General features: G+C 39.6%; 3 protein-coding genes across 6 annotated transcripts in view; all 3 read left to right on the top strand.

Moving 5' to 3' along the window:
- plekha6 (pleckstrin homology domain containing, family A member 6) overlaps nt 1–4,227 on the top strand; it is a 43,277-nt gene extending 39,050 nt beyond the window's left edge. For all 4 annotated transcript variants that reach the window (XM_036530388.1, XM_036530389.1, XM_036530390.1 and 1 more), the window contains 2 exons: nt 1,333–1,437; nt 3,056–4,227. In XM_036530388.1, the coding sequence (XP_036386281.1) occupies nt 1,333–1,427 (95 nt within the window). In that variant the 3' untranslated portion in view covers nt 1,428–1,437; nt 3,056–4,227. The remainder of the gene's footprint in view (nt 1–1,332; nt 1,438–3,055) is intronic.
- Nucleotides 4,228–8,729: 4,502 nt separating this feature from the next.
- Nucleotides 8,730–12,587, top strand: golt1a (golgi transport 1A). The gene is made up of 5 exons (XM_036531673.1): nt 8,730–8,792; nt 9,269–9,360; nt 10,840–11,018; nt 11,389–11,452; nt 11,778–12,587. Exons 1-5 carry the CDS (start codon nt 8,768–8,770, stop codon nt 11,817–11,819), a joined length of 402 nt encoding a protein of 133 aa, XP_036387566.1. The 5' UTR covers nt 8,730–8,767; the 3' UTR covers nt 11,820–12,587.
- Nucleotides 12,588–14,865: 2,278 nt separating this feature from the next.
- Nucleotides 14,866–17,988, top strand: kiss1 (KiSS-1 metastasis suppressor). The gene is made up of 3 exons (XM_036532262.1): nt 14,866–14,915; nt 16,673–16,835; nt 17,744–17,988. Exons 2-3 carry the CDS (start codon nt 16,745–16,747, stop codon nt 17,986–17,988), a joined length of 336 nt encoding a protein of 111 aa, XP_036388155.1. The 5' UTR covers nt 14,866–14,915; nt 16,673–16,744.
- Nucleotides 17,989–23,557: the final 5,569 nt, after the last annotated feature.

Here is a 23,557-nt window from a genome sequence, read left to right as displayed (position 1 = left end):
TCCAAAGGATGCTGCTCCAATAAATCATTTGTTGCTGTTTCTGAACATAGGGAAGGTCAATCTCCTTTTCTCACATTATGAATATGTCCCAGTACCTTAAAATCAACTTTTGGCTGTTGCAAGGCACATTTTCAAAATACTAGATACTTCCCAGTGTCCATTGCTCAGCAAAGTTTACTTATGTATGCCATTAAACTTAAATTTACTGCAAAAGAAACTTTACTGCTCCTCCAAGATGCATCTTGACACATGAGACAGGAAGCAAGTAACATGAAAGGTGTGTAGGTGTATACTACAAAACATTCATCAGAGCGATAGCATTTGTCATTCACCTCATGATTATCTTCACCTCCTTGATTAAGAATCAATGTTCTGCAAAGCAAACCTGGCATGTACTTTTTAGGGACTTGACGAGAGCACCATTTCTCAACTACATCAATATGGTAATTACGTTACTTTTGGAGGTACTGGGATAGATTCATAATATAGGCAAAGGAAACTTGAAAACTTTTTGAATTAACAAGCAACAAATGAATTAAATATTCATTCTTGGTTCTCCCCTGCTCTGATAAAATGAATTGAAAGCTGTATTCAGTATGCAACCCATATACTGAAGTTTTCGAACTTTGTCTAACTCCATATCAAATCCAGTTCAATTACAATAAATTTTTGCTTATCAGAGCAAAAGACAGACGGATGAAACAATTTTCAAAATTGAATGGATTCAGTCTGGGCATAAAATAACAATGGATATTTTGAAATGGAGTTGACTTTGGTTCTTGTTTGTCCCATTTCTACGAAGCCATGGGAAGTGGCACATTTTACATTTCACACCATGCATACGTTACCAAAGAGATTTGGAAAGCACACATTGTAGGCTTTAACTGTTTGTCGTGCCTCAATAGAAGCACTGCGCTCTGTTTTCCATTCCATGTCCTCCATTTTCTTATGATGTCCTGTAAATGGATTGTAGAGATTTATAGGGTCTTTAACATATGTACGTTTTATACTATTTAAGGGCATCTGCCAAGCAAATAAATACTAACATATAGGCTATTTCAAATAAAACAAACATTAACTTTAGCTTGATCTTGAACTCCTGATTTTAATTACGTGGTTACATTTCCTTCAAACATCTGCATTTATTTTAGATAAAGTTTCCTTGTACAGAACAAAGCATCATATATTATATTCCCTCCTGGGCTCATATTATCCCTTAGCTTGGGTAATGTGAACCGTAGTTATGTTCAGTGTTTTTTTAAGGCAATTTGCATATTTTTTTTTTTTGTGGTTTTGTTTTGCTTCTTTTCATGCCATTCCATTCCATTCCAGCTCAGTGCGCCCCCAGCCCCTCTGCCTCCCCGACCAGCCTGGCCCCTCCCCCCTCCGCTGACTTCTCTGACTCCACCCAGTTCATGAAGGTGTGAGTCTTTGAAGGTGAGTCCTGCCCACCACACCAGCTCCTACCCCTCACACTGGTTCCACCCACCCAACATCTCCTTACTTCCTGCTCTGTTCTGCTGTGACTTTCTTTTTCAGAGCTCCGTAGCATTAAAAACAAAACCAACAAACAAAAAAATAAACAAGCATCCGAACAGTAAGAGCTGCCACACCTCTCATTCATTTTTCCAGATTAACAGGGCATTGGCCTCAAGGCTGAACAAAATGTATTTTTATTTTCATTTTTGCTTTGCCATTTCTGTTGGCTGCATAACACTAAGAACTATCTGGAACAGTTTTGGTTGGAGATTTTCCATTATGGACTACCACAGCACCACAAATTGACCACAGGCACCAGTGAATTATGCACAAATTTGAGAATTGTAAAATTATTACGAAGGATTTGTCAGTCTCTATTAGCGCAAGCATGTATTTAAACTCCCTCAGCTCCCATAACAGTATTTCATGGTTAAAAGAATGCTGGACACACGTAGCAGGATTTTTTAATCTTTTAAGATGGACCAACATATGTACAGCATGCACCACAGTAATTTTCCCACCAACAGTTTTTTCCTCCATTATATTTGTCCATGCTATATATACATTTATCTTACTCCAAGCGAATATGAACTGCAGTTCTCATGATGAATTACAGTCATTGCTTAATTCTAATTGAATTCAGAGTTAATGAGGCCACCCATAAAGATATCTGGATTAAGTTAAATGGAAAGTATTCAGAAAGTTATATATGGGAATCCTGGAACTCAAGAGAAAGAGCCACTCTTTTTGAGAGAGGGTAGAGTGCAGCAGATTGATGTTTATAATAGGAATAGTTTATATTATAATACAGCAACACCTTTCATATATGTAGAGCCTTTCACCTGCAGATGTCAAAACAGATTAGAGAGAGATCACTGACATTGTAGAGTCCTCTTCAGCAATGCCTGGCAACCACTGCAGGATGCAGCCAAAAGGCTTACCACATAACTGTGAGCATCTATGACTGTGAATGATGGGTCATTATGTAAGCATTGCGCCCCACTGTGAAAGTACCATAAATGACTTGGCCTGCTGGTGGGTCCGGTCCAAGCCAGAGCTGCTCTTTCAACCAAGACCCACAGCAGGGGCCAAACAGTACAGCCACATAGTTTAATCCAATTTTCAGGGAATTTCAGGATCCCATTTGGGGTAACTCAAGCAAAACAACAACAATGAACAAATCAAGGTTTCGTGACTCTGCAAATGGGAGCTCTTGCATTCTTGTCACAGAAGCAAGCTAGTCAGTAGCACATTAGTCCTCTTCATTTGGGGTATCTCCTTCTGGCCACATTCAAATGGAACCCCTTAATACATATGTTCTGGTAAATAAGAATGGCAGAATCTAATGTGTGCCATTCTGTCAGCAGAGATTCTAATGGCTTTAAGGAGTAATGCACCTTTAGCACCTATGTGGTCTTGTGTGTTTTGCTCCCCTGGATGTTTACTCAAAGCCCTGAAATCTTGTTTTTTGGGGACATTACAACCATTTATTTGAGGACATTCAGCATCCTTTTGGTAGTCATGAAATAACAACAGTGGTCTTCTCTCTCTCTTTCTCTCCCCCATCCATCTTCAGCTCAAGCACTGGCTGCAGTCAAGTTCAATGGAATGTCATTCTGAGAGCTTACCGAAAACACAACAATACAGACGGATTTTGTTTTCTTTCCTCAAAGAGTATATTTTTTCAATCAGTTATTCTATGACTGCAAGAGATAGAACATAAAAGCAAGTTTGGAGGTCTGCGACCTTCGCGAAAGGATATCAGGATTAACAACACGGTTCTGAAGGACTCGAAGCACCAAACAGCAGAGGGAGCTGTTGCTGCCTCCCTCCTCCAGTGACCATAGCTGCCCGTCTTTATCCCTCCTTGCATTGACACCTATCTCTTTTGTTGGGGGGCCTTACAAAGGTGCCTGGCTTTAGGGAAAAGAAAATGCAGGTTCGTACTTTGGAGCAAAGTAATGAGAAGATTTATAGAGCTTAAAACTAGCCAGAGAGGAGGATATGTTTACAGCCCCCCCCTGCCTGCTCACTGGGTCAGTCAGGAAATAGAAGTTGTCCCAGCTCAGGGTGGAGTTTATGCAGGTCAGGTCTGAAAGGTGCAGGCGTCACATGCAAACATGGATTCCAGGACGAATCTAGAAAGACCCAGCGATGGGGTGACTTGTGTTACACGTGGCTTTGAGCCAACACAGGGAACACGGAAGCGTGACGAGGGTCCGGGGAAGTTTTTCGAGGAGACCTCTGTGGGACAGGGTGAGGCGGAACTGATCAAAGGTCTAAGCTGAAAGCTACACAGTTGGAATGGCTGGACAGACTCAGTCGAGTGTCTCGTGAGCTGGGGACGATTTTGGTGCCCAGTTTCAGTTTTCGGTCCCAATGAGCCAGACTGAACCTGAAGATTCTGGACCTTCACTGGAGAGATGTGGCATCCTGAAGACTTTGACCCTCCAGTAGCAACTGCCAGACTTAGTCTTGACCTGTGAGCGAAAGAAGGTGCAGGCATCCGGCACCTCCTGTCTCCCTTTGTGTTCACCAGGTAGCCTGTGACCTGGACACACATCGGCCTCCTCTTTCCTCAGCACAAGGTTTTGGCGCAACCTGTCCACGTGCCCTGTATCTACAGTGTGGTTCCTCCCAGCACCGACTGCATTTCGGTGTAGTCGTATATATGTGTGTCAAACGTACCATCGCGTCAAAGCTGTTTGTGACTCTGTACAGTGCTTTCACTGCTAGAACATTCCTTCAATGGTACCGTATACTTGTTGTGTGCAACAAAATTAATACATATATATATATATATATATATATATATATATATATATGTTATATCTATAGATATTGAGATGAAGGGGTGAAAAAGAAGTGACCTTAAAACTATAAGTCTGCTAGTGGAAACATCTGTTTGTAAACCTCAGGTTGGGCCGGCAACATGTATCACAGCCCCACATTCACGACAAGTTCATCCCATTCCTTATATATGCATATAATCCACTCATAATTTCTAATGGTGCCGCTCAATTTGTTTTCTTATTCTTTTGATTCCTGGGGGAGATCAGGCACATTCAGTGTTTAGATGATGATAATGCATTCAAATTTAGATGTCTCTCAATGGGTTTTGGCTATCCCAGCTGATAAAACTTTATTTTTTAACACAACATAAACATACTTTTTTTCTTCATTATTAACATTTTTGCTCAGCTGCACAAACTGTAAGTCTCCCGTTGCACTGTCATATGTATCCAAATCATGCAAACTCTTTATTTCTAATCATCCAAAGGGTATATACCTCAGCTAACAGTAAAGTTGGTCCATTATTTAGGTACATGTGTGCCTCATGTTGTATTACCGACTGGGAGCATTTCTGTCAGTGTACAGTACATTGATTTTGTATGATTTGATCTCACCCCAATTCATGCATGTCTAAAGTACCTGAAAGTCAGTGGATGGAGATATACTATGGACATGTACAAGCCATCTGGCAGAAAAGCACATTCCCTTTGCCCCTTTATGCATATGCCTTCATTTTACCCCACAGAGGGGACTGGAACATTAAACCATGTTACCATGGCACTTCACCTACTCACCCTCTTTCTGTCATGCAAGTTGTTGACCTATCCCATGCTGAACTCATATTGGTTTCTCTTAATAAGGAAAATCAGCCCACTGCTGCTTAGGCATTAACCATTCAAGCTTTAAACACTTCCTTTGTTTGTGCTCGGCCGACTGTCGGCTGCTCTCTCTCTCCCCCTTCTATCTCTCAGTAATATGCTAGCACATAGAGAAAGCATTGTATGTTCCTGTCTGTGAACAATTATCCTCTGATTCACGTTAACATGCAACTGTATACAAGGGCAAGCAAAAATAAATAAATTAATAAAAATGCACACTACAGAATTAATATACACAAAGCAGTTTAATGACCCCACAAAGGGAAACAACAGGTTTGGGGTGAAAGTTATATTTTTATTGTTTTTGAAAAAGACAGATAAGTTAAAGCCAATACAGTACATATTTTTTTAAAGGCGCATGGGTATTTTATGGAAAATTATGAGGTCTGAGCTGATGGTCTAAATTTGTAACACACGTTTTGCATTTTTCTCGGAGCTGAGATCGAGACATAAATGTTTTTGATTTATGACTTTTTGGCTGATTCTTTAAGGTCTTGTTGGATGAGCTTCTAATTTCTAAATATTAACATTCTTCGCAATTTCTAAACAGATTTGGAAATGACCTATGGATAAATGCAAAACAAGTGTCAGAGAATAACACGTGATTAAATATAGCATAAAATGCTGTGGGACTGAATCATCCGTTTAACTCATTGGTTGGTGTAAATATTTCCAATGTAAACTATGTCATAACATCGTACGTGTTGCTACTTTGGGGGAGGGGGGATAAATAAACTGCTTGAACTATGCAAAATGAAATTAATAAACAAAAATAAATATGCTTGCATTAGGAATCCCTTGTCCATGCAATAAAGCGAATGTATACAAATAATTTCTGTCTTTTTGTTTAGATGCTTTTAGGAGTCTTCAGCAGTATTTTGTAAGGAAATGGTTGCTCACTCAAATGTATTATCATTACTATGATTATGGTTACTATTATTTATCAGATTTATCAAATAACACTGCCAAAATATTAGTAATAATGAATAGGATGATCAAATCCCAGGATGTTTTGAAGCAGGTTAGATTGTTCATATTGTTCCTAAACCGAGCAATTTACTGTGTATCAGAGGGGACTAATTACGCTATGTAATCAGCTGTTTCACATTCCCTAATTCAGTAAAAATGATCATATTTATGATTACATCAACAACACAGTTGTTACATATTTTCTCTTATGAATTAGTGCATAGAACAACCATCATAATGTATTTAATGCGGAACTTACAGCACAAATACCCTAAATAATTCCAGCCATATCACAAACCGAACCCAGTTTTCTGACATGAGCTGAAGTTGGCAAAAAGAGCATTGTGTAACTGTATGCACTCAAAGGAAAAGTAATGAATTATCAATGAGTGCCTGCAGTATAAATGTGAAAAAGCTGATTATCGCAAATGCCTTGATTGGTCCTCATAACTTTCTCTGGACATTGGTTATGAACTGAGGGAATAAGGAAATTGCGTCCCAGGGACAGTGGAATGATTCGTCCCTCTAAAGAGTGAGAAAGTGTGTGGGTGCCACAGTGTAGTGGTACTTCTTTGTTTGAAGCCCAGAGGGCTACTGTCTGAGTTGTCCAACCTTACAGAAATAAACAGAGCTTACATCTTGGAACACAGACTGTACTGTGCATTTTCAATACTAGTTTGTTTCACAGGGAATAATTTAAAACTAATAAAATTTGGGGAAAAAAAAAACAAAAAACAGATGCCTATTTTTTCCCCTCAGGAAAATTGTTTGGTTGGAGCCATTCATCTTTTATAAAAATCTATGCATGGTTTCTCAAACTTGATACTTATGTTTCATTTTCTAAATCCATTGTCACATACTTACCCAGTAATCTTTCCCCAGTAATCTGTAGCATTAATGTTATGCTGTGATTGATAAAAATGTAATAGAACATAACTATCATGAGTGTCAGTGGCTGATTGTAGAATTGTGGGTGCAATCCCCAGACAGGTTATATACATCTATTTTCTTTTAATGTGATCTCTTCTTATTGGGAATTCAGCTTGATAGCCTTTCTGCTATAACCCTGCATTGGCCTGAAATATTATGCAATGGAAGTTGGAAATATTATATTTTTACAACATTTACAAAATATTGCAATGTGTTGTCCTTACCAGAACCATATTTTCACACAGTTTGACACCAAGCTGTGAGTTCTAAATCCTGTGTTTACCCATTCATGTTAATTTTATAGCATCAGAAGCCCCAATGAAAAGGCTTTTGATTCCTCTCTGAGTGACACAAGTGATTACTCAAACAGAGAGTATCTGTGATTCCACACTAGAGGGCACTGTTTATAAGCACAACCTCCTGTATGCCTTTGATCTGCTAATCGCCAGGCCATCTTCGTAAAACATAAGAAAACACTGGAGAACATAATTCACTGCACAGAGAAAAAATACCTCTAGTTTAATGATTCTACTAAGCTCTGCACTCATCTACAAAGTAACAACTATATGGAGGTCTATCTGAGACCTTTCATAAGAGGGAAGAGAAAAGCTCTCTGATCTACAGTTGAATTTAACTAGAAAGAATTTATTTCTATAATTTATTAGTTTTAGCGTAGCAATAAGCACTACCGTATATTTTCATTACAATACATAAGAGGTAGATTATTCAGTGACAAAAAAAAAAAGTTAGAATAAATTCTCTGCTTGGGAGATGGAAGAAAATGAAGGCTGATGGCACAGGAACAGACATTTGAGACATTCATCAGAATCCAAAGAGAACACATCCTGACCAGTAGAGGGTGCCAAACCAGAGGCAATGGCCAGCTGTCAGTATTCCAAGTCAATTACACACACACACAAGCACACAAAGGCAAATGTCCATAAGAGCCACACAGGTGACATCACTAGGAGTGGAGTGTGCCAAGCGGATGTAATTTGTGCCCTTGCCACTTCTTATGCCAATGTTATTAATTCTAATTTAAGCCTGACATAAGGAGCCCACAGTGAGTGTTTTGGGGCAAAATGTGCCCTGTGTTAGAGTGGGGAATAGGTGTGCTGACTACTCTATGCTATGCTCTAGATTACATAAGTTGATGCTAAAACAAGTGATCATTTAATAAATAAATAAAACTATATTTGCCTAATTGTGTTTCACAATGGGCTTGTTACAGAGCACTATGGATAGGTGTAAGACAAAGAAGTTACCCAGTTATTTTTTATTATTATTTATTGTAAGCATAATCATAGCTTTTTGTGTCAGACTATACGTGTGTTCTGTTTTTCTGTGCAAACAAGCAAAGGAAGTGCGACAGCAGCTGCGAGTCTGGTTATCTAGTCTATCAGATCAGTTGCATGTGGTTTTCTGTTTAAATTGACTGAGTCTGTTGAAGCTCCTCTTTCCATTTGATTAAGGATTGCTTTGTATTGGCTGATATTGGTCAAATGATGTCACAGATCTAAAAATTCTTGCTTTCTGGTCTTAGCTCCTAAAGGCAGATGACACTGGAGTCCCACCCCACCCCCTTTTATTAGATGTCCTCGTGCTTGGTTAATGATCTCCACAGCAGTCGATGACAGGTGGGTTCAAAGGTCAGAGTGAAGGAGAAGGGATGTACAGGGAGCAAAGACAGAGTGGCGCACAGAGGAACAGGAGACAGCATGGTCACGATCACAGAGTTTCAGAGTGAGTGCTTTCTTTAAACACACGCCAAACTGGAAATGACATGTCAGCCCTTAGACAATATGTGGTTGTTAGATTACTTACATTATATTTCTGTTTATGTTCAACACTTCCATATTATGTGAGTCAGTATTGTATGATTTCTGTAGCTTGTCCATGTAAAACAGTTCCACAAACCTATGGTTTTTAAAGCTGAGACAAAGCCGGTTGTTAATGATTTAATTCCTGCTTATAACCCTTAACACCAATGTCTTAGTATCTGAAGCTGTAGGATGTGCTCTTGACTTCATATTGTAATATGTATGGATGAAGAATGGCTACCGTGTTGCTGTAGGTGTGATCAACACAGAGCTACAGTCGGTGTTGTGTTTCAGAATTTTAAATGCGGCAGTTGTCCAATGTGGGTGTGCTCCTCCTCTCGGCCTCTCCCCACTCATCAGCGTCTCCCTTTCCTCTGCTCTTCTCTGCCTGTGTTTCAGAGATAGGCGTGGGGCTGACGGGCTTCGGCCTGTTCTTTCTGCTGTTTGGGGTGCTGCTGTACTTTGACTCTGTCCTGCTGGCGTTTGGGAATGTGAGTCCTCTTATCAGATGCTGACTGAACGCACACTTCTGTGACCAAGAACAGAGCACACAGCAGAGATTTTTTTTCACTCGGGATAAGAAAAGCGTACGTAAGGACAGTGGAAGGTGATAGCGATTTAGAATCTGACCTTGTAAACAGAAGGCTGATGATCTGATTCTCAGATATGCCATGTTGTACTTGAGAATGGTATCTTTCTGAAATTGTCTTAACAATCTGGTGAAAAATACAAAAAGTTAATCACTGCAGATAATGTTTCAGGGGCCCAAGGCACAAATTTCCGAATGGGTCCCCCTATGTCCCAAAAGAAGTGGGTCAGGGGCCATGCCACCTCAGAGAAAATAGATTAAGAATGTTTTCTGGTCCAGAGAAGAAAATATTTTTTTATTCCAATTGCACCATATATGTATGTGGAAACAACTTAGATGTGACCACTGCAGCAACTGCTCTTGCCCAAGATGTCCATGCAGGTGACTTTGGTGGATGTGATGACATGGCACTGGTCAAGCATGACGTCTGACTCATGTTAGCTATTCCCTCTCCAGGTGGTGTGTATTCTCATATGCCTTTGATTCATGCTCTTTGCCTCATAGTCTCATTGCTTTTTTTTGCAGCTTGGCAAGTGTCAAAACTCAGAGGAGCCATAAGTATGTCTAATGAGCACCCTGAATAGTACACTGGTCTCTTTCCAGACTGTCACAGTTTCTCACAAGACTCAGTGTTCGATTTTAGTGTCACACTGGGCCTATGATTTCAGCAAAGTTTCACGTAGAGGCCATGCTCCATCGGTACCAACTACAGAGTACTCCTCAGAGGAAGTCAACACACTAACCCAGACAAGAGATTCACTTTTATTACATGTCACTCTGTGAACATGTGTTCAGCTAACTTTACAATGTAAGAAAGGCACAGGGACCTCCAGTCCTGTGGGGATTTGGCTCCTTCTGGACTTCTAATTGTGTAATAGTGTAATGTATTTTGGATGAGATGTGAACACACAAGGGAGGGATTCAACAGGCAAAACCATTAAACTGCATTTCAGAGAGATGCTGATGGAAGGTGAGGTCCAGATATATTGTAAAAGTGCACCAAGTGCACCTGCATCTGTGAACTTCACCTTCCATCACCACTGTTGCAAAATGTATGCTTGTTGGACCACAGATTTCCCTTGTGCAAATAAGCTGCCTTATAAAAAGGAAACTTAAAAATCTGCAGCATTCCAGCCCTCAGAAACTAGAGTTATTATTGTTGCTACGATTCTTAATGCAGCGGACAAAAAAATCACGAACAGACACATTTGTCTGACCAAACATACCTACAAAGGCATGGATCAGTCTCCTATGGCATAACCCATACAGAAGTTCAACACAAGTCCAGTAGTTGCTGCACACTGTGGAAGATCTGTTCAGGTTGATACATGTTATAAACCCAGCTGCCCTCCTTCCAGACCAATATGTTTCTCCTCCTCAGATCTTGTTCCTGACTGGTCTGGCATTCATCATCGGCCTGCAGAGAACTGCGTATTTCTTCTTTCAGAGGCAAAAGCTCAGAGGCTCCGCCTTTTTCCTCGGGGGCGTGGCCCTGGTACTTCTGCGCTGGCCAGTCGTTGGCATGGCCATAGAGAGCTATGGTTTTGTCCAGCTGTTCAAGTGAGTGAGGGGTTGGCAGGGGAAACTATTTCCACAGGCCGAAGAAAAGGATGTACAGGGAAAGGCTGCCCTCTGAATTGGTGAACATACATCAATCTCAGAAATGGCAGGACACTCTGTGAAATCTAGTATTGCCACCACATCATAGATTCTCTTCATCCTCTTCCAGTGCTTTGGCCTGCTGGATGACTCACTGAAAGTTTTTCTCTTCATGTTTTTTTAAAAGTCTGGCGCAACCTCTCCTAAAAATGTGTCCTCACTTCAGCTTTATTTGATTAAAAAGACCCACAATGAAATGTCAATGCCACAAAAAGATTTATTTTATATAAGTCATCCAACTTTAACACTGCACCTCCTTTTGTATTCCCAGGTCATTCTTTCCTGTTGCCTTTGGATTTCTAGGGTCATTGGTAAACATCCCATTTCTCAATGTGGTAAGATAAAGCTAATACCACTACTACTCCTACTAGCAATACTCATTAGAATTGTGATTGATTTATAAAAACATTGAATACAGTTTTTGTTCTCTTTGAAACTGGAAATGAAAACATTTGTCCATTTGTTTTTGTCTGCTCAGGTGAAAAATTACAGAAAAAATCAGAAAAATCAAGTTTCTCTAATAGTACTAGATATTTTGATAAAGAGCTCTCACAGAACTATTTCCTAACATGGATAATTTTGTGTTAACATTTGCATTTTACATTACCCAAAGTCCAGCTTCATGAAAAACAACTACCCTCTCCTCTCCCTCCTCTCCAGCTATTTGCCAAGTTATCTGGAAGCAGCAACTCTATGGTGTGAGGAGAACTGGTGATGGACCAAAACAAGGAGAGGGATGGAAGAGTGGTCTGGTTTGGACTGGTTTTCTTTTGGCAGCAAGAGGCAGGACACCGGACCAGAGCCCCAAGAGCTCCCACAATGCACTGCACTGAACTATCCACTATTTTATTGAGATGGTCAAATATGTGGACATTTTAGAATGGGCTGTGAAAGGAGGGAATGGCCTGACAATATGACACATATTGTCAGCTCTTTTCAGCATATATCAACAATATGAAGTAAAACGGTCCTACTGTTTTTAGTATTTTCTGGTTTAATGTATCAATGAATCAAGTGATTGCTTTTCAATGGCTTGAGGACATAAACTACTGGAAAGGTCTTGGTGCTAAGCAGATCCAGATATTTGCAGACTGAAATCAATGATAACAAGGTGACATTTTGAAAAGTTTTAAATTATTAAAATATTTTTGTTGTTGTTATTGAAGTCCTGAACATTTTTTGGGCATTGTTTGTTCAAGTTTGTAGTTTTGTATGTGATCCCAGATATTTCTAATGCTCACTCACACAGTAGGAACACTTTGTGTGAAGTGTGTCTCTGTTCACAATTCTTTTTCAAATGCTTTTATTATGAATATTTTGCTCTAAGACAAAGTTAAACCCAGAGAAAGTGTTTGGGTGAGATACACCATTTGTTCTTAAATTTTGCTGGCTATGCAAGTAGCATGTCCAATCAATCAACTACCCTTGGGGTTCATTCCAGAAAAATAGTTCATTCCAAAAAAATAAATACCCAGCTCGTAAATACGATTTGTAAGGTAGAATACCAATAGTTTTGAGAATTGTCTCAGGTCTTTATTGTTATTGGTTATCATATTTGTTTGAAGTTGATTCTATAGATATTGTTGGTGGTGCAAAATGAGAAGGGCATCTTGTATGGAGATTGAATGAGTTTTTTTTGCTATCATTCAAAAAAGTGGCAGCTGCTGTCCTACAAAAGTGCCACACTTACAAGCATGTGAGAGTCATATGCAAAATCCAGCCTGAGAATGGGTAGGGAAAATCAGCGATATACAGTGCAGATAACACTGGAAATCCATATTTGGTTATGCATGGTTCTCTGAAATGTCTCAAACTGTATGTTGAACCCTGTCAGACCGAGACAAATAAAGACTGAGAGGAAATTGCCATAGCAACGATTCCAGTTTCGTGGCGTGTTGCTTTCATGCAATGCAAGACATTCACATCTCCATTCACATCTGACTTGTTATGGAGGGATGGCTACCCGCAGGATAACCAGGGAACAAAATTGTGGAACAGAGATTCAGAATTAAGGACCACAGGTGGTTTTTAAGGCACACCATAAAAATACTTCTGCTTCTTCAGTTTCCTCAGAAAAATATGGATAGACCACAAAGCACTGGCCAATGTCCTTGAATCATGGAACTCAGCAAAGTTAAGGCAGCACCAATCTGGCAGTGGGGGGCTTGTGGCTGGAAAGGTAAATACTCCACTCTGCGCAGGCACCATTACACTGTACAGTTGCAGTCCATAGGCTCTCTGTGAGACTGACAACTGAGAAAGGAGGGTTTCGCAGTTTTTTTTTCTGAAATGAAGGTGGAGCAATTGATTGACAAAAACATTATCATCAAGGGGCAATTTTAAACCCTTGAAAATAATGCCTTGCGCAACGAGTTGGAGAGCCTTAATACTGAAAACACAAGAACAGTCCAAATGCTCAGACAGTTGTTTAATGGAGGACGGCACCTCCTGAAGAAAACAGCTTGAAACAACAAATAGTCTGTAAAAAACTTGGGCTTCCATTATTCATTTTGCTTTTACTCTACATGACAGTTTAAGAATTAATTTATCAACCATGATGTATACATAATATGGGAGTAGAGTTTGTCTAGAGCAGCAGATATATAATAAGTAAGTCTTGCTTTTAATTTAAGACTCCATCCTTCTACAACAAGCAAGTTGTGTGCATTTTATGTGAACAGCTTTCAGGTGAGCAGTTGTAGATACTGACATGAGAGCTTATTTGATTCAAATGTTCATTTTTACTGCATTTTTCTATTACCCTTCATGTGTGAGCAAATCCTCTCCATGTCGGGTCCTTCCCTGTATAGTCATGGAATGACTCAGCAGCATTGGTGTCAAACAGAGAGTGCTGCTTCTGTCACAGCTCATTAGGGTTTCTCTGTGTGAACTGACTTCATATGCGCTGGAAGGCTCAGCCACCTTCCTCTGCAAATCTGCTGTTTATTTTTATCAGATTGACATCTGTCCTCGGCTCCTTCCGGCCACTGCCACCTCTCACAATTTCTGGTTTTTCAGTGTTGGGGATAGAAAACTTTTTTCACAGACTGCACCTCAACTGTCTCACACAGACCGCCCTGAGACATCCTAATCCTGAGCTCTGACTTCATCCCAACCCCAAGAAAATGGATGAGAGAACACGAGATTGGGTAAAATTGTGACCAAATCATACTAGCGACTAATAACTAACTCATATCCATAATGATGCTGACCTTTCTGTAAATGAATCCAGCTCCGGGTTTCCATTGTTTTTCAATCAGCTGATGTGAAGCCAAGGATAGGAGCTCTGAGGTTTGGTACTTGGGTTGTTTTTGTTTTTGTAAGCCAGTTTTCTGTTTGCAAAGTGGATTCAACAGTGCTTAGGCCCGTATGGGGAAACATGAACATTCTCTGAACCCCTCTTCCGATCCGTGCTGCATTCTTCTTCCGTGCTTTCTAATGTTGGGCTAAACATAGCCCAGAAAAAACGGACATTTCAATTATGGTGCAGTGTGCATTGGGGGACTGCAATTAAAAAGAACCACCTGGTTCTTTTCAGGATGCCACATCGGAGGAATTTTGCCAATCAGTGATTGGGAAATGAAGCCTCTAGGGGGAGGAAGTGGCTGGGGAGGGGGGACGGGGGATGGGGGACGGGATGGTTTAGTGTCGTGGGGGGTGGGAGGCGCTGTGCTCCCAGGACAGTGACGCAAGTCACAGAGGGGTATAATAACAGACCCCCCATCCATGAGGTCGAAGATCAGGGCAACGGCACACAGCACGGACAAACCCTCTCACCTCCATCCAAGCAGGGAAAAGGTAGAGTGAGCTTTCTGTGTTAATAGCACCTTCTCATGTATTTAAAAGGCACCTCGGACAGTCCTGAGAACCATAGGCATGTCTTTATGTATGTATCCAACTGCGGCTTTAAATGTGTGAACCTTGGATGTGCATGTGTCTGGATGTACTGAGAATTCATCCGGCCAATGGGCTTGACAAGGCTGATTTGTATATTCTTGGAAATACGGGGTATGTCCAACCAAACACATTTCCTGGGTTTTATTTTCTCACAGTACCACCCTAGGTGCCTTTTTAATGTGACATTTAGAGGCCTGCTTTGAAATGTGTCTCACTCTCACCCCGTGGAGTGGTGAAGGGCATCAGTGACATGCTGACAACCTCTTTTAACTTTCTTGATGACTCTCCTGTACTTGTGTTGATATCATCACTAAGCAGCTCCTAGAGAAAGCAGCCAGCTGCTCTGGGACCTCTATGCATCCATGTCTTTTCTTCAGGCACAAATATTATATGCAGATGAAGGTTTCTTGTCTGCTTCCTGGTCTTGGTTTGTTTGTTGCATTTTGTTTTCCTGGCCGTGGTTTTAAATGTAAAACAGATGCTGCGGAATGCCAGTTTGTATTTGTTGCATTACGAGACTGCGTGAGAATTTTGGGGTCTGGAACACCTATTAGGGGAAGAGTGTGGCACTAGCAGTGCTACCAGGCAAAGTGCGTGACCCCAATGTGGGGTGAGACTGGGCTGAGCGGGGGTCACGTTCGGGGTCACTGAATAACTGAAACGAGTCATCTGAATCTGTGGCATAGTCACACTGTGAAGGTTAGCAAGAGCCATCTCATTTTGTGACAGTCATTTTGGGTCATTTGAACCTGATGAGACTGATAGGTCCCCCTTGTGCACAATCATTCATTTAAGACCAAGCAATGAACAATGAATGAATTAAATTTTTAATAAGATAACGATAATAAGCACTTGTTCAGTCAATCCATTTCTTAACATTGTAAACACAACAAATCAGAAACTCATTTGGCCGTTTATGTTGTTATGGGGAACGTCCTTATTGGATTGTGCCCTCGTTAACGTAACTTTGATTAATTTTATGTAATTTGACACTTTTTTCCAAATTCAAACTGCTACCGGAACAGCATAAACGTGGGAATCTTGAGCTCAGTCAAAGACATTTTCTGTCGTCATATACAGTAGCTTTTCAAATGGCAACTTAAAAGTGATGGCTGAGGAGAACAGATGGCGGGGGGCTTTTGATGGTGTGTATGTGCGCGTGTGCTCGTGCGTGTGAGGGAGGGGGGGTTTGCTCTTTCATGAGCGGATGCAGCGAGCTCCTGGCCTTTCCCCCATGCGTCGGGGCAGACGACATCTCTTTCATCTTTGCAAGATAAAGACGTGGGTGTGTTTTGCACTATGTGTTGGATGTAACCAGGCTGGCCGGTTGCCCAACAACCAGATGAGACTGATACCATCTCGTCCATCTTGACTGCCATCAGTCCTGGGATTACATTCTGTTGTCGCCCTGTAGAATGTTTCTGAATGTAATTCAGTAATGTGTTCATGAATATTAGATTCATAAGAGAAAAAAACTGTCTCGCTCCTTGATCAGAACAGCCAGGACCTCATAACCTCCTCAGACATATGACCATTCATGTTCAAAATCAACAAAAAAAAATTCCAAAGGCCTTATTGCTTGTTCAAGATGGTTACGTCTTGGTCAGGGTGCCAGAATTGCTAGCTTTGAAAGTGTGTTCCTCTTGTGTTCTCCACAGAAGACAGACAAGCTGTGGGTTGGGTGCCTGGCAACGACATTCACACACACACACACACACACACCCTCCACCATGCTGCTGTTGGCTGTGATGTTGATGCTGGCAGCCAGGCTAGGGGAGACCTATCCCCTTGGGTCCCTCAGATATACCGCATACACTGAAGGTAGGCTCCAAGCCACTTTTTACTACAAGGGTTTTCTATATGCTGTCAACCTAAAATTGCCACCACATCTTGCAGTGAATGAAGGAGGCTTTTTTTCCAAGTGACATACAACTGAGCAACTAGCATTTAGGCTATTAGTTCTTGGAAAGAGTATGGAAACCCTACAGAGTTCAGGAAGTCAAGGCTGATATGCTCTCACATGTTTACATTTACATTTACATTTATTCATTCACCCAAAGTGACTTACATAGGTTACAGTTGTAACATGTGCCTCCGATGTACTATTTATGCAAACCCACTTAGGTTCAAATGTTAAACACATGTGCTGTTGGTTTTTTGTTGGTTGACTCTTCTCAAATGCATGTCGTCCCATGAGTTCAGTCTCACAGATGTATATTTTCAAATTACGTTTGGAAAAGAAAAATTGTTACAACACAAACAAATGTTCACAACGCTCTTGGCGCTCTCAAGTAGTGTTATGTTGTTACAAACTTGAATCTTGAATCTTGAATAACAGTCAACTGACAGAGGACCCCTCTGGCGGCAGTTCATTTTGGACAACAACAGCACGTTTCGTCAGCTGCCTGGCTGTCTGGCAAAGGCCAGCAGGTGAAAAATAATTTCCGCTTTTTGCTGCATAGTGCATCCATTTTAGCCATTAAATGTTATTGTATCTTATTTTACCTTCAACTAAAGAAAAGGGTAAGGGATATTCCCCTGTGAGACTGGAGTTTGGGGCTTTATATGAACCATACTTGTACATAACGCTTTTTATTGCACTGATGCAATTTTCATTGGGGGTGAGCGTGGTTCACAATGCAGGACTTATTGGATACATATGTCTTTCTGGAGATGTATTGCTCTGTAGGTAAGACCTGCTGCTCCTTCTCTCTACCTTTCTCATACAGATGAGGGCCCAGAGCAGGCAGCCATGAGGGTCCTGAGGGAGATGAACAGGGCATCTACCTCAGCGCCACCCCCCTCAGGCCTCTCCGCCTCCCTACCCCTGGTCCTCACCAATCCGCTGCTGAGGGTGGACCTCCCCAGGGGGCCACAGTGGTGGTACCCGCAGATGCCACACCCCCAGTCTAAGAAACGGCAGAACCTCTCATCATATAACTGGAACTCTTTTGGTCTACGTTACGGGAAATGAGCGACTATGGAGGGAGCTTCTGCAGGACAGCTCTGCAGATGGACATGAACCCCCTGTTTTCACCCTTTCCTTGTGTTTGGGGTCTATGTTGTACATATCTAGTATGCACCTATCTTACCCTAACAGCTCCCCCTCCCACAGGAGCGTAGGTTTCATCTGAATGTTAGTTTTTCTTTTTTTGGGCTGGGGGTACTGCCATCAACATTCATGTAAATGCTACAGTGTAGACAGTTAATTAACATTTCTCAACACTGAGGGAGACATGCTCATGCCGAGTACCTTACTTGTACATCAGTGGTGCCTCTGCCAGGGTTTGAAACTGCACTTGGGATGGGGGTTCAATCCTCCACATCCCTAATCAACCAGCTGTGGTCAGCCACAAGTAAGGAAGGCAGAGAAATGACCTTTACACTGATTACCTGACACTTCATTACGTCAAACAGGGTGGGTTTAGCCATATTTCTTAATTACAAGCAGATCAAAATGATTTTGAACATGAAACCATTTATTACTGATTTTTTTCACTAAGGTAAAACTACCACTACAAGTAAAAAATCGTTACAGGCTAATGAGTGATGCTTATTGGAAATAAAATGGTTATTAATGATGTTAAAAGATTGAAAACAGTTTTAGAATAGTTATCAAATAAAAGCAAGCTCACTGTTTGGCCTACTGAATTTATAACTTGCCCTGCCGCCAGAGATGACAATCTTTGACTTGTCTCTTGGCTCAGTGATGAGCATTTCCTTTTGAGACTGGTGGTGTCAACAGGTCCAGGCAGGAGTTTTAAATATTCACTCTTGCATATCAGTATCAAGCAGAGGCATGGAAGTGATAACTACGCTTCCTTAAATATCTTAGTCACTAAGGGTGAATGCTGGGTATGCCGTGAAAGACAGAAAAGTGCCCTACACTGTCACTGGTTGAGTTACTCATTTCAAAGCTGACACATCAGCAGAAAAAAAAATAGTCTCTGACTTTAAAATGAAGTGCTGTTGTAGCAAGTGAAATGGGTATGTTTTCACAGTTGGTTGTAAAAATTTTACTTGTGTTATATCTATATTAAAACAAAATTCAACATCTAATGTGCATAGCCCTTTTCCTGTTTAGTGTTCTTTTTTGATAAAATGAGAATAGCACAATTTTGACAGCGCATTCCTTTCAGTTCAAAATACTTAGCCGTTATGCTTCTTATTCCATCTTGACACCTGTAGACAAGATGCTATAAAATTCATTGCCAATGGTAATTTAGATTCATGTAAGCATTGAAATTATACCGTGGTCCCTGCTATTGTGCATGTATACTTCATGTACTTCATCAGCACCTTTTTTTAATTGCTTCACAGCCATAAAAATGACTTGGTATGTTTGGCATTAAAAGTGCATATCACCACATGTGATATAACCTGTATATATTATGTCAATAAAACCAGTATTAGCAAAAGTTAATGTTGCAGTGGTACATGCTCATTAATCTGCTAATTACACGCTCTATGAGGAAGGCGAGATGTGGTTCACCACAAGTTTCCACTGGGGGAAATGTAGCTGTTTGTCTACCAGAGTATCTACCAGCATCCGTGAAGCGCAGATTCGATCACATCTAAGACACACATACCAAGGCAAGCACAAGTCTCTCTTGGGGAATTAAAGACACCTCACCATCCTGGACTTCTTGGGTCACCGTGGAAACAGATAGATGGGGTCTCTCTTCTTCCCTCTACTGTTCTTCCTCTCCAGTGCAGAAGGTAAGATTCTTGGAGAAGAGCTTGTAAAGGGGAGCAAAAAGCCCCCCCCCCCCCACAGTTTCTTGCTTTGGAAAACTAAAACCAAAGTAATAGGCAGCATTTCTTAACTCTGACTGCTTTGGTTGCCCCTTATTAATGTAATTAATGAAGAAAAAAATGTGTATAATCCTGTTTCGGACAGTTTGGGCTGTATGAAGAAACTAAAGCTAATCTGAGAAGAAAAGAAAAAGACACACTACAGTACATGGCCAAAATGTGGTTGAAAAGAATACGAAAACAGCTGGAGAATACTATTTTCATGACCAAAAATGTAAATGATGTTCAGATTTGATCTGGCTAAAAGCATTATCTAAATGCCTTGAGAAGTGGTGTCAAATCTACTGAATCTCAGAGGGCTGACTCATTCTCTATACAAAATGTCCTCTTATTCTCAGAATAAAATGGGCACTATTGCTTGAGAAGATGGAAATGAGCCCTATAATGTAGTAGCAGGCCTCAATTACAGCTTAATCTTAGTCTGATATTCATCTTTTAATTTCAGATTATTTTAAGCACCATTTTACAAAATCATCCGTGATTTGTTACATGGATTTGCCACTTTTTATTAAAATCCCTTTATTGCATCTGATTCATATAGGTAAAATATTCATTATTACTATTATTATTATTATTATTATTATATGCAATTGTAGGTTTTTGCAAAGATGTTAATATAGGAATGATGAAGCAATTCAATAAAAGTGTAAAACTTTAAATTTCAATGGCTGTTTTATTGTTATTTTAGGTTTAATATCACTGTTTTCATCATTTATTTACAGTGTAAAATATTCACATTGTTACAATAGGAGGACACCTAAAATATTTTTTCTGTACCTATTTTTAAAGTTACTTTGATGATGAGATAAAATAACTCTTTTTATTTAGTTTAGTTTCCCCTTATATTCCCCCAACATTTGTATGTTGACTTTGTATATGTTGTAAGTAAACTACTATTACTTGTCATATATGTATATCAGGACAATTCAATAAATTCTTTTCGAATTCTACAAATTACAACAAATTCTACAAACTAAATTATTGTTAACCCTTCCACATCTGCATAATTCACAATTGCATATTGTTTAATAGCATGCATCTGGTTGCTTTGCTGTATGGATTCTTGAAGCAGCATGCTTATTGTTAAATATAATTATACTGTATATTTAAATACATTAAGTGATTTGGTCCACGCCTCAGTTCTACAATGCCTGTTATAACAGATAATGGCATGATGTTCTAAACACATGCAAACTGGAACAGTGTTGTACTGCAGTGTAGAGTATGCATTTAAAATGGCTGATTTAAGTAGTTAGTGTATATGTACAAAATGCTTTAGTAATGCTGAATATGTGCAGGGCATGATATTATTATGGATGATGTTAACATCAATTTTATAATTATTATTATTATATCATTATTTTGTGTTAAATACATTAATAGAATGCACATATATATATACATATATGCATGCATATATACAAAATAAAAATGAATAATGATAAATCTGGGGAGAGCTCATGCAGTCATATGTTGATGACATATAAACAATTATTGCAGCATTGTATGAAGTAGCGGAGAACTAAAAATAATATTTTCGACATTAAAGTAATACTATAGCATAAATACTGCAATGCAATTACCGTTATTCTGTCATTATTATTACTTGTAACAGCAGTAGTGCTTGCATTTTTCAAGTATATCTAAAGGTCCTGTAAAGTCACTTTTAAAGCAAAATACCATGGGTCTCATGCATGTGTCCTCAGACAGTTTCTAGGGAAAGGCAATGTTGCATTAAAAAGTTATGTTAGAATTGATGAAAACAACTAAAGCATTCCTACCTTTGCCTGTTATGATTCAGTGATAAAACACAATACGAAAATATTATATATATATATATATATATATATATATATATATATATATATATATATATATACAGTATATCAGACACTTAAGTAGAGTGAAGGAATTCCACCTAGCATGAGAGATATGAAGAGAGAGGACATGAAATTTTAATACCCATGAGACCACAGCCCCCAACAGCTGACATTCTTTAATGCAGGTGAAACAAATGTTGAGGAAACTACAGAACCAAATTTTTAAAAATAGGAAATTATTACACATTTGTTGGAAGGTAATTTGTGCCTACATAGGTGAAATCTAAATATTGCTGAATATTCCACATTACCTTCACATAACCTTCATAATACAATACTCAGCATGAAACATAATGTTATATACAATGCCACTTTTGTTGAGGATAATATTTGTAACTACTCCGCTGTTTGGTTTATTATATGTCCTATGCAAGTCACTCTGGAGAAGACCATTTACTAAATGTCTAAATGTTAAAGATCTAAATTACAGAATGGGAAGTGAAGTCTGTAAGCAGGTTTAGTATATGTTGTATAGAAGGAAAAGAGATCTACAGGAGGTTGTAGAGTAGGTTTTTACAACAATGAATAAGCCAATTTGCTTTTGCACTTTATATATAGATAGATTCTGCACAACTGATCTAATCTCAATCCCAAAATGTGTTCCCCTTTAGGTACTTTTGGAGCTTCTGATCATATGCCAATCAAAGTGTGGAATGGGGGTACTGTGCAAATAGATTGTCCCTATGAGCATTCATGGTTGGACACCATCAAATGTTGGTGCAAATCCAACTACGGAAACAGCTGTGACCAAGAATGGTGTCAGCCATCTGGCCATATCGACAACAATGTAGCTATAAAAGATGACAAGATACACAATATTTTCACGATCACAATGTCTAAACTGAAATCAAGTGATAAGGGACTTTATTTTTGTGAAACAAGAACACCCTCTGGGTTGAGAATGGAAAGGCCGAGGAATTTGAGACTGGATATTCTCACACTCTACGGTAAAGTACTTTTCCTTGATAGAGCATGAGTTATATATGCATGGAAAATAATAGCAACTAAGGTTTATTTGATAAAAACTTTTTTGCTGTACATTGATATTTCACATTGATATTTCACCTTTTTAATACAGTATACTCATTCTTAAACACATTCATAGGTACAGCATGTGGATCTTCCTTGCAATAACTTGCCTACCAGTTTAAAACGAGGACAAAGCATTGTACAACATTTTACAGTGGATGGAGAGGTCTATAACCAGTTTTACAATGAACTGTAATATGAGACCAAATATGTATAAGCAACTGTATTAAAAATGTACTATGATTTTAATCTCAGTGAGCTGGAGCTTCCTCTATGGCATCCATGGAATCCATCCATTTCTAACCTTCTCAACCCAGATACTAATCTAAGCCCTTGCACTTCCCTGTCTATTGTAATGCACGATTTTCAGGACTCTCTGCGTGTGTCATGAGGCCTCTCGAGCTTGTCCAGAGTTCTGCAGTTTGACTTTTCTATAACATAGCAAAATAGTCAATGCTGCCCAGCTTCCTCCTTTAGCTACTCGTTATGGCCCTTATTAAATTAGACATCTTTGAGTTTCCTGAGTGGCTCAGTTGGCAAGGCACTTTGCTAATTCTTGCCCACTGATGGTGGATGTGCTATTTATATCAGTCAGAATAGCAGTCAGTTACAATCATGTGGTACCTACCCTTTCTTATCAGTTTCATATATATTAATGGATCTTAGATCCATTAATATACTCACCTCTTGCCTATGGCTAACGTCCTCAATAACGTACGTATCTTGATTAGTAATGCATTTGTGATTATTGCACTTTAATCTATTTGTATTTACATTTGTATTTATTTGTTATGACAAATAAATACAAATGTATTTATT

The sequence above is a fragment of the Megalops cyprinoides genome, chromosome 6, assembly GCF_013368585.1.
Source record: "Megalops cyprinoides isolate fMegCyp1 chromosome 6, fMegCyp1.pri, whole genome shotgun sequence".
In the NCBI taxonomy this organism is placed as follows: Eukaryota; Metazoa; Chordata; class Actinopteri; order Elopiformes; family Megalopidae; genus Megalops; species Megalops cyprinoides.
The sequence above is the reverse complement of the archived record's forward strand: the minus strand, read 5'-3'. Positions and strand labels throughout refer to the sequence as shown.

Excerpts from the sequence above, each read along its gene's own strand:
- golt1a (XM_036531673.1), top strand. The coding sequence starts at position 8,768 with ATGGTCACGATCACAGAGTTTCAGA. Across the intron at positions 8,793-9,268 it reads CACGATCACAGAGTTTCAGA|AGATAGGCGTGGGGCTGACG; the intron begins GTGAGTGCTTTC and ends CCTGTGTTTCAG. Across the intron at positions 11,019-11,388 it reads GGTTTTGTCCAGCTGTTCAA|GTCATTCTTTCCTGTTGCCT; the intron begins GTGAGTGAGGGG and ends TTGTATTCCCAG.
- kiss1 (XM_036532262.1), top strand. The coding sequence starts at position 16,745 with ATGCTGCTGTTGGCTGTGATGTTGATGCTGGCAGCCAGGCTAGGGGAG. Across the intron at positions 16,836-17,743 it reads ATATACCGCATACACTGAAG|ATGAGGGCCCAGAGCAGGCA; the intron begins GTAGGCTCCAAG and ends TTTCTCATACAG.